The following is an 11,147-nucleotide window of genomic DNA, read 5'->3' as shown; positions in this document are numbered from 1 at the left end:
GTGGCCCCCGGAGGGACGTGGCCCCCGCGGGGATGCGGCGCCGTGGCCGCGGGGAGCCGGCCGGGCGCATTTCACCTCTCTCCTCTTTGATTCATAGGTTGCCACGGGCAAAGAATTCACCCCCCAATGGACAGCCTACCGGTGCTGAGCTTCCCTGTACGTAACTCGGTTGGTCCTTGAAAACCATTCAGGCAGCTTTCTGTTGTTGCTGCATCCATTGAATATCGATAATTGCACCTTTCCTCTAACCTTCCCTTGCGGGGTCTATCTGGCAAACTGGATCTGCTTTTCAGATGACTTACTTTTGGGGTGGTAGGTAATTTTCCCACTTGATGGTTTTTTCCTGGCACAAGTCTTGTACATCTTTTTTTCTTTAAAGTTAAAATTTCCAGTTCATGAATTAGTTATTATGCCTTTGGAAGTTTAATTTCATGATTTTTTTATAATAATAATAACAATAATATAATAATAATAGCATAGGGATGTTGGAGTCAGGAAGATCTGGTTTCAAATCCCTTCTTAAAGCACTATCTGGGCAAGTTACATGATATCACTCAGTTTTTATTTCCTCATCTAAAGTAGAGATAGTAGTTCAAATGAAGTAATATGTAAAATACTTTGCAATCAGGAAAGTGCCATAAATATCACTGTTTTAAGCTTATTATTATTGTTATAATAGATTCACTATTTCATAGTTGGCAAAACAGTAAGCAAAATCATACAAAATTGCTATAGAAACATTTCCCTTGAAGCAATAATTTCTCATTTACATAATTGTGATTTCTATATCTATAGCCAAGCTTATTTTCTCTCCTGAACTTCATTCCTGCACTGCCATGCTACCTAGTTGATGTTTCAAAAACAGTGTCCTGAAAATCACCATGACAAAATTTAACTCATTCCATTAAATGTAACCTCCTGGAGAGTAGAGAGTGATTCCTTCTTTGTATTTGGATCTCTATTGCCCACCATAGTGCCTGGCACATATGACACTTAAGTGCTTGTTGATAGATTATCCTTCTCCAAAATTAAAGCCTCTTTTGAATCTCTATTTACGTTGGTACCTTCATTCTTCCAGTCACTCAATGATGTCATTTTTGATTCTACCTCCACAACTGCCATCCTTGCCACTTAGGCTGCTCCTGTTGTCTTTCAGGGCCTTATGAATTCTTAACTAGACTTGAAATAGTTTCTAATTGGTCCCTCAAGTCTCCCCACTTTCATTAATCTTCCACACAGCTGCCCAAGTGATTTTCCTAAAGCCTAGGGATGACCATGTTAATTCCTCTACTGAATATAATTCTAGTAATTCCCTAATATAAAATATCAAATAAAAACTCTGGATTATAAAGCCTTTCACAGCGTTGTCCCAATTTAGCTTTCTGCCTTATTTCAAATTACTCTATTTCACATATAATGTGTTTCAACCAAACTTGGCACCTTTCACAGTACTTGAAATCCTTTCTGGACCTCTGTATTGACTGGGCCCCAGTGCTTAGAATAAGACTGCCTTATCATCTCCAGCTCTTACTGTAAGAATCCCTAGTTTCTTCAAGCTTCACATCAAGAAACACTAATGATACTTTGTCTTGATCCCAGCTACTAGAGGTTTCCTGCCAAATTTACCTTGTATCTATTTTATATATTTCTTCCTCTCCCCACAAATGCACTTATCCCCTGGTTAGAATGTATGCTCCTTAGCTCACTTTTGTCTTTTTTTTTTAGGTTTTTACAAGGCAATGCGGTAAAGTGACTTGCCCAAGGCCACACAACTAGGTAATTATTAAGTGTCTGAGGTCAGATTTGAACTCAGGTACTCTTGACTCCAGGACCAGAGCTCTATCCACTGTGCCACCTAACTGCCCCTCACTTTTGTCTTTTAATACTCAATGTAGCTTATTGATTGATTGATATAGGGAATACTGCTATATAACATACTTCCTTGTGACAACTTTGTAAAGTCATAAAGTAAATATCACTAACTCCATTTTACAAAAGTAGAAATTGAGGCTCTAGTAGATTTTTTTGCTTACTTAGGGAGTCTTTGGCAGAGATAAGATTCAAACTCAGTTCTTCTAATTCCAAGTCCAATGTTCTTTTTACTATAACACTATACCTAAAGATAAAGATGTGCTTGTAGTTATGATACTATGCTTGTAAAGAAGAATGTACAAGGTAACACCATGCTCAAAGATAAGCATGGGGTAAACTCTGAACACATAAAAAAAGTGTTTACTGTTGAGACCTTTTGAATTCAGTTTCCTTATCTGTATAATTAGTATGTTGGATTATGTAATCCGAGAAAAGCATTTTATTTAGTGCTTCCTATGAAGAAATGTAAGTATTAATTATGACCTCTCTTTGCATGCTTAAAATGTTTAGGCTTTAAAAATTTTGTTTCACAGATGTTTTGACCTTTGGGGAATAATGATAGTTAATCTTAGGCTTTTGGGAAGAGTAGTAGAAACCAAGGAGAGATGATAAGGGCAGAGTGCAATATATGAATGTGATAGACCCAAAGCATAATGATGCATGAGAAATATTAGGAAAAGTCATTGAAAATGTAGCACTAAAATGAGAGTATTCAGCATAAAATGCATTCTCAGAGAAATTCCCCTGGATCTGTGACATTAGTCATTTAAGAGTTCCCTCTAGCAGTCCAAACTGCATCCATCTTTCTCTTCCTTGTCCTATATGATTATTATTTATGTCTTGTAATATTTCCATAGGGAGATGTGTTTGTGGCCTCAATATAGGAAACCATTCTTTTTTTGTTTGTTTAAATAAGGGTTGATGTGGTTCTTTTAAATTGTATACCTTATGTATATTTTTTCATTCTTGTGTTTTGCTAATTTTTACTTAGCTATGATGAATTGATGTTCTTAACTATTTCCTGAAAGCTGATTCTTGGCTAACTTCCAAATCAATAATGTCTTGCTAATTAAAGTAATTTATATACCACTCTCCCCCCCCACACACATACAGCATCCTTACCTTATCCAGCCTTTTTTGTTGAAAACACCAAAAATAATAGAATGTGTTGATTTGATCCAGAGGGGCTTATCAAGTTATTCATTTAATTTTTTTAAACTTTCTAACCTCAGCAACTGAAAATGGCATATAATCTATTTTCATGATAGTCTTTTGGCACATGCTTAGCTTCAGTACTGCAGAACATGATGATTAAAATTCCTATAAAATCTTTCTTGCCAAGGCAAGGAATTTAAAAATTCCGATTTTGTTCTTAGTTTTGTTCTTCGTTTCCTTTGCTTAACCTCTGCTGAGTCTCAACTTTAGTATTATGGATGCTTTTTTTTATATGACCTTGCCATGCCTGCTTCCATCTTTTGGGAATTTCTTTTAAAAATGGAAGTTTGTTGCTGACTTCTGTGCATTTATATTGATCTCTGAAGATTAATTCCATTTCCCCTTTATCATTGGAATTGTTCTCTTTCTGGTTTTAGAATGTCTTTCTTAATTATCTTCCATTCTTCCCAGATAAATTTACCCATAGCATTTTGCTTCCTGTGATAGTAATCTATTTTTCCATTGAATACTTTGAAATATGCTATCCAGGATGCATTTCAGACTTTAGCAGATTACCTCTCTTGTCATAAGTTTTGGAAGAAATAATTCATATCTCCCAAGTATTCCATCATTTTCATCCCAGTAACCATTTCCTTCCATTAGTATTGATCAGATCCAGAACAGGAATCTCCTTTTGTTGGCTCTTCCACCTTTTTAAAGAGGCAGTTGGGACTTTTGACAAATTCTCAGTACATCCTTCATTAATACAACTACTGTCATGCTTCTGTGTCAGGCTTGTGATCTATTATACAGACTCATCATCTATTTCCTTTTTTTGTCCCATTGTTTGTAGTTTATCCACTGACTAGATCACCACTTTTTATTCTTTTCACCTAGACCAAATAATCTTTGTTATGTGTCCTTTCTCTGGTTATTCTCCCATGAATATATATCATTTTCTTAATATGCCTCACCTCTCATTTTACCTATCCTATTTCCTCTGACATTGCTACCCTGATACAGGCACCCCAAACCTAAACTATTGCAGTAATGTAATTTCAACCCATTTTTCACTCAGTTGAAAAGGTGATCTTCCTAAAGCACAAGTCTGTGTTACATTTTCCTTCTTACCTCTCACACAATCTTCTATCCAGTGATATTTGTTCCTTGAACATGACAATCCATCTCTCAACTCCATGCACGGTGGTCTCCAATGCCTGGAATTCTAAACCTCCTCATTCTGTAATTCTGCCTTCTACAGGAAGCTTTTCTAGATTCCTCTCAATTTTTAGTGCCTTACCTGTTGGTTATCTCCAATTTATCCAGTAAAACATTTGTCTGTACATGATGGTTTTCATGTCTCTCCCATTAGACTGTGAACTCAGCATTTGCTTTTCTTAATATCCTTAATCCTTAGCACAGTTTCTGGCTCATAGGAACTTAATGGACTGTCTTTAACTAAAAGATGTATTTATTTAAAGCCATAGTACATTCATGGATTTAATCCCATCAAGCCCAATGATAACTTTGGGGTCAAATTTTCTTTTTTCCCATATCAACCATAAACATTTATTCATTGCTTACTGATTACTATGCCTAGAAGTATTTTAAGGACTGAGAATACAAAGAAAAAATCAACAGTCCTTGCTTTCAGAGAGCTTACATTTCTATTGTGAGAAAACAACTGGAACATATATAAATAGATACAAACTAAATATAGAATGGGGAGTGGCACTAGCAACCCAGAGGAATTTTGAGTGTAGGAGACAGTGCTTAAACTGGACTTTGAAGGAAGCTCGTAATTGTAACAAGCAAAGCCAAGGAGAATACTTTGCAGATATGAGGGGGACAAACTATATAAAGCTACAGAAAGTGAGACCTGACACGTTAAAAATGAGGGACAGCAAGGAAACCATTTGACTGTATCCTTCAGAAAAATGAACTGTAATTAGGAAGTGCTTAAACCCCAAACTTGTGAAGTTACTAGATTTTCTTGAACAAGTAATAGGCTTATGCTTCAGAAATATTCCATTGGGGGCAGCTAGGTGGTGTAGTGGATAGAGTACCAGCCCTGGAGTCAGGAGAACCTAAATTCAAATCAGGCCTCAGACACTTAATAATTAACTAGCTGTGTGACCCTGGGCAAGTCACTTAACCCCATTGCCTTGCCAAAAAAAACCCAAAGTACTATATTGGAAGCTATAGAGCAGAAGTTATTTGACTGGGGCAGCGAAGATACTAATCAGAAAGCAATTTGAATAGTACAGGTGAGAGGTGTCAAAGAATAGTAGTTATTATGAGTAGACAGAAGGACAGATATGAGAAATGTTACAGAGATAGAAAATAAACTTGGCAAATAATTCAATATAGGAGATGAGGGAGAAAATGGTGCAAGTAGTGAGTGACAGGAAGAATAAAGTTATCCTTCACAGAAACAGATTTTAGAAAGAGTAGTAGGTCTTTTGGGCATATTGAATTTGATTCACTAATGGGATGGACACCTGATTTGAAATATCTGATAAGTTGGGACCCAGGAGAGAAAATAATGATGTCTATACTGTATACTGATGGTATTTGAACCTTTGGCAGCTGAGTTAGTACCCTACATATAACTTTGCTATGTGATCCTTGTCAACTATTTTCCTTATTCTGTCTTCACTAATTTTTCTTGTACAAATGCTTTTTTTAATATTATGTAATCAAATTTATATGTTTTTAATGATCTTGTCTATTCCTTGTTTAGTTAAGAATTTTCCCCCAATCACAAATATTACATATTTTAGATCCATTTTACTCCAATTTTTAAAAAATGGTATGACTTTTTTTAAGTTGTATATAACTTCACTTTTTGATGTATTTCCTTATTTTACACAGGAGGAAGACTAGAGCACAGGAAGTTGAAGTCATTTTTCTCAGAGCCTTGCAGCAAGTAAGAGGTAAACTAGCATGAGAAATTTAAAGGTCCTTATTTCTCCATTAAAGGAAACTACTGAGCCAACTGGTCACAGAGGTTCTGTTATTTAATAAGTCAGCATTAATTTGGGTCTTGAATCTTAATTCATTCTAATTTAGCAAATACTTTACTTGGTTCCTTGGTATGCTAGTTGCTTTTGGGGTATATCAGAGAAGCACAAAAGATTTATGACCTTAAGGAAATTCATCTCTTTAGGGGGAAAAGATATATCCATATGAAGTGATAAAGTAACAGAATGAGGCAAACATGGTAAATGTTAAAATGAAAGATCAGAATAGTATTATAGGATATAGAACTAACTAGGACCTTTATTAGAAAGCATTTGACTCAACTAGCAAATTACAGAGAAAGAAACCGACAGAGCCAAAATTCTTACCTGGGGGTTTTCTGATTCTTAATTAAGGCTTCTTTCTACTGTGAAAAAGTCAGAATACCACCCATTCCTCAATCTTGCCATGGTCAAAATAACTAAAGATTGGCATAAACTTTAGATTTAAAAAAAAAAGTTTGGGGGGAGTCGATTTTGCTAAAGCAGGAGGTGCTGTATTCTGATTGGTTAGTAGAGAAAGTGAGCTATATCAAAATAAGAGAGGCTGAAAGTTGACATCATGCCACCCCCACCTTGGGCTATCTACACAAAAGGATCTGTCTTCACTCAACCTTGATTGAATGCAATTCACCTGAGTTTAGAGTCCTTGTAGGCTTAGGGTAGCAAGATGGTACAGTGGATAGTGCAGGTAGAAAGTCTACCCTGGAGATTGGTGGATCTGGGTTCAAATCCTGAGAGCATAGGTAAATCACTTAATCCTGATTTTCTCTCATCCAGGATTGTCTACAGTCTTTGAATCATAGGTGGTCACTGGACTTAGATGATTCTGGAGAAGGTGAGGCTGTTGATTTAGCATAGCACACTTTCATTCAAATCCTCTTCACGGGCATATCATGGTATCAACTCCCTGATGTCATGACCTTCGTGATTGAATGGCAAACATCAATAGCAGGATAGGGTCAGATAGAGAAGTTAAACTCAACCTATAGAAACATGAGATCTTGGGTAACTCTGAATCTCCCCAATTCATTAGTTATTTATAATTGTTTCAGTCCAGGGGTAGGGCCTGTTGAGTGGTGGTAGCAGTGTCAAAAGAGAAGAGAGTATATTTGAAAAATACTGTCAAAAGTAAAAAGAGGCCTAGGAACAGATTGACTTGGGGTGGGGGGGTGCATGTTAGATCAAGAAGAGTCTGGAATGATAAGTAGCTTTTGAACCTGAAGCATTGGGAGGATGCTGGTATCTTTGACAACAATAGGGAAATTATATGGGAAAGGGTTTGGGGCAAAGCTTATGATTCAGTTTTGGACTTGTTAAGTTAAAGATGTTTGAAAGGTACTTGGAAATGTGAGACTGGATGTCAACAGAAAAGTTAAAGAATGGTAAGTGGATATAAGAATTATCAGCCTTAAGATGCTAATTAAATCCAATGCACTAGTGAGGTAATCTAGGGACATAGTGGAGATATGTTTCTATACTGATTGAACCCTCTCCATCCTTCCCTCCCTCACCCTCCCCTCTTCCTTTCTCTCTATCTCCCTCCCCCTTCACATCTCTTTTCCCACCCCTCTTCCTCCTTCCCCAGTGGTCTAGTCTTTATTTAAGAATTCTCTCTTAGCCATAGTTGGAAAGGACTCTGGGATTTTATTCAATTAAAAAATAATTAACATTCAGCATGTATTTATTAAGCACTACTATGTGCAGGGCCCTATACAACACATTAGGGATACAGGTAGAAAGAATGGAACCTTCCCAATTTGCAAGGAGCTTATATTCTAATTGAGGAGACGAGATTATATTTATGTTGTGGTTATAGATGCACAGTATAAATACGTTATATCTATATATGTATGTATGTAGTTGTTAAATTCAAGGTAATTTTGAAAGGGAAGGAGGATATTAACAATTGAGGGGTTCAAAAAGAGATCATATCTTAGAGCTACAAATTTTTAAAGTAAAAAAAAAATAACTCAGTGAGGTAGAGGTGATGAAAAGCTGTTCATTTATTCCATGGATGGGACCACCAGTTCAAAGGTAGGGGATAGATAGGGTAGTGAATGCAGAAATAATGAGAATGGCAATTGACTGAATCATGGAATAAGAGGGGAGTTAATTTCCAGTGTAGTTGGAAAAGTAGGTTGGACCAAGTTATATAAGGCTTTAAGTATGGAACAGTTGAAGTTGGTTTTTGTCCTTGTGGTAGAAAGAAGCCCTGGAGTTGGGAGTTTTGTATTTGTGTAGTATATCTATTTTGAGCTTATTGTAGTATATGTTGTAAGATTTGGGCCTATAATTTTTTGCCCGTTTTTCTATAGTTCTGCAGAAGACTTCTTTCCCTTAGAGTAATAATGTTCTGAAATTTTTCAAAAACAAGTTTTGGTTTCTTATTTTTCTTGTGTATTTTATCTATTCATTTGATCACTTTTCTGCTTTTTAATCAGTACCAAATAGTTTTGATTACTTTTATTTTTTTTTTTGGTTTTTGCAAAGCAGTGGGGTTAAGTGACTCACCCAAGGTCACACAAGCTAGGTAATTATTAAGTGTCTGAGGCCAGATTTGAACTCAGGTACTCCTGTACTGCTCTACCTAGCCACCCTTTGATTATTTTTTAATAGTATATTTTAAGTCTGGTGATACTGTGCCTTCATGCATATCTTTTTTCATCATTTCCCCTTGAGATTCTAGATCTTTTAGTTTTTCAAGTGAATTTTTATTCATTGTCTAGTTCTAAGAAGTATCCCCTGTGTAATTTGATTAGTACTAAAATATGTAAATCTATCATCTTTATTATATTTGTGTATTCCAACCATAAATAGTATCTAGTTCTCCATTTGGTTGACATTTCTGTCAGGTATTTTATAATTGTATTTAAAATTTGCCTATGTTTTGCTGGTTAATTCATAGATATTTTATCCATTATTTTTAGCTATTTTGTTAAGAATGCCACATATCTTCCTAGTTTTTATTAGTATGGCTTAGAAATACTGATGAATTCTGTGTATTTATTTTGTGTCCTGCTACCTTATTATAGCTGTTATCTCAGATTCTTCCCTTATTTTCTAAGGTTTTCCAAGTATTCCTCATTATTTGCAAATATGGATAATTTTGACTCTTCTGATATTAATTTCCTAGATTTTATTCCCTTGTATTGCTACCATTTCTGAAACTAATGTCATACATTAATGAGAGGGGTCCACTTTCATCTTTTATATAACTACTAAAATAATTCTACATCTGAGATGACTTTGCTTAGGTGCATAGTTTGCCAAGCTTTTTTTTGGACTGGCTTTATTTTCCATTGTTCCTCTGCTTTATGAGACAATCTCACTTTTCTATTCAAATACCTTAAGTAATTTCTGTACTGTCTCTAGCGTAATATTTAAAAGTTTAAGCTTGACTTTTAATTCCTTTAGAATTGAAAATTACCTGCCTTCCTTTCCACATTCCAGACAAATCAGCCTGCTTCTATTCTCTGAATTGTTCTCCGTCCTGACTTCTGTCCCTATGCACAAACTTTCTTCAGAACTTGGGATCATCTTTGGTCTCATCTTTTCTATTTACATTTACTATCTTAGATTTATCAACAAGTAGAGACTTTCCTAAGCAGATGTTTGAAGTGAGACAAATTAAATTTCAATTGTGAATTGGAGTCTTTGCTTTTTAGGAACTTCAAAGGATTTGAATTTTAGTTCCTCAAAGTGCGCGCGTGTGCGTGTGTGTGTGTGTGTGTGTGTGTGTGTGTACGTGTGTGTGTGTGTGTATGTATGTATGTATGTGCACACATACTGGGGGACAAAAGTTTATTTATCTTTGACCTGAAAGTCTTTTATTGGAAGATGTGAAATTAGTAACTAAATCTCCAGGAACACCAGAAGAAGAAAGTTCCTTTTAGTAGTTAAGATTGAGGAGCCCAAAGAAGTTCTGACAGGATTAGGAGAGTTTAGTACTATCAGATGTAGTCTGACTTTATTATTGAGATGCACTTGGGATTGGATTTTGGTGGGGATAAATAGGTAAAAAAGGCAGTGAACATTTTAATAACTTGATCAGGGTCCAGCCATTTGATAACTGCAGGACTACATTTTTGTGAAACAAGATTTTATTTGATGAAATTTATTTTATTCTTACTCATTGTTTTAAAATTTTAGTCAAAAGAATGTCATTCCACTCTGGACGAGGCAATTCCCGAGGACGAGGAGGATCTGGTGGAAGAGCTTCGACTCAAACCTTCCGGCCTCAGAATTTGAGACAGCTTCATCCTCAGCAGCCTACTGGGCAATACCAGTATGAACAACCAGTTGCTCCCCCAACCACTTTCACAAGTCCTCCAACTACAAGCTACTTGCCACCCAGGCCAGATTTTGTGCCCTATCCCCCACCTGTGCCTCCAACAGCACAGACTCCTGTTACCCAGTGTCCCCTTAGACCACCTCTACCCAACCATCAGGTGAGGCCAACTTTTCCAGTACCACCTTGTTTTCCTCCTGTTCCTCCTCCTGTACCTACTCCTACTAACACTTCAGTACCTGGAGCACCTGCTACACAAACTACCTTTCCCTATATGATGCCTCCTCCTTCCCTGCCACCACCACCCCCAGTCATACCACCACAAGTTAATTATCCATCAGTTTATCCCACAACCTATTCACAGCAGTCTTTCCCACCTCCTAATTTTAGTAGCTACCAGAATAACTCTAGTTCTTTTCAGACCAGCAGTAACAATAACAGCAGTAGCCATTTTAGGCACCCAACTCAGTATCAGGTAGAAAAACCTTCGAGTGAAAGGAGGTCCCCAGAAAGGAGTAAGCACTATGATGACCATCGGCATCGAGAACATAGTCATGGACATGGCGACCGACACCGGTCAGATAGTCATGCAGACCGGCGGGACAGAACCCGAAGTCCAGATAGGAGGAGACAAGAAAGTAGCCGTCATAGATCAGATTATGACAGAGGGAGGACTCCACCTCGGCACCGAAGTTATGAACATAGCAGGTAAGCACTGTCTGGTTTTTTGTTTTTTTGTTTTTTTTGGTAAATTTGGTAAAGACCCATATAGAAACATGTTTCTATTTATCTATAACCTAAACCAGGAA

At 36.6% G+C, this 11,147-nt stretch overlaps 1 protein-coding gene across 5 annotated transcripts in view; it reads left to right on the top strand.

Annotated features, from left to right (window-relative positions):
- The first annotated feature begins 164 nt into the window (after window positions 1–164).
- Window positions 165–11,147, top strand: part of DROSHA (drosha ribonuclease III) — a 97,195-nt gene continuing 86,212 nt past the window's right edge. For 4 of the 5 annotated variants that reach the window (XR_012471664.1, XM_074201718.1, XM_074201716.1 and 1 more), the window contains exons 1-4: window positions 165–312; window positions 1,726–1,776; window positions 5,902–5,963; window positions 10,200–11,046. Coding sequence is in view for 4 of the 5 variants with exons in the window: in XM_074201718.1 (XP_074057819.1) it covers window positions 10,208–11,046 (839 nt within the window). In the remaining variant the exon portion in view is untranslated. Of the gene's footprint in view, window positions 313–1,725; window positions 1,777–5,901; window positions 5,964–6,827; window positions 6,886–10,199; window positions 11,047–11,147 lie in introns of those variants that run through there. The other variant, XM_074201717.1, reaches the window with a different exon arrangement.

The sequence above is a fragment of the Macrotis lagotis genome, chromosome X (genome assembly GCF_037893015.1).
Source record: "Macrotis lagotis isolate mMagLag1 chromosome X, bilby.v1.9.chrom.fasta, whole genome shotgun sequence".
Taxonomy (NCBI): Eukaryota; Metazoa; Chordata; class Mammalia; order Peramelemorphia; family Peramelidae; genus Macrotis; species Macrotis lagotis.
Note: the sequence above shows the minus strand (reverse complement) of the source record. Positions and strands in the feature narration are given on the sequence as shown.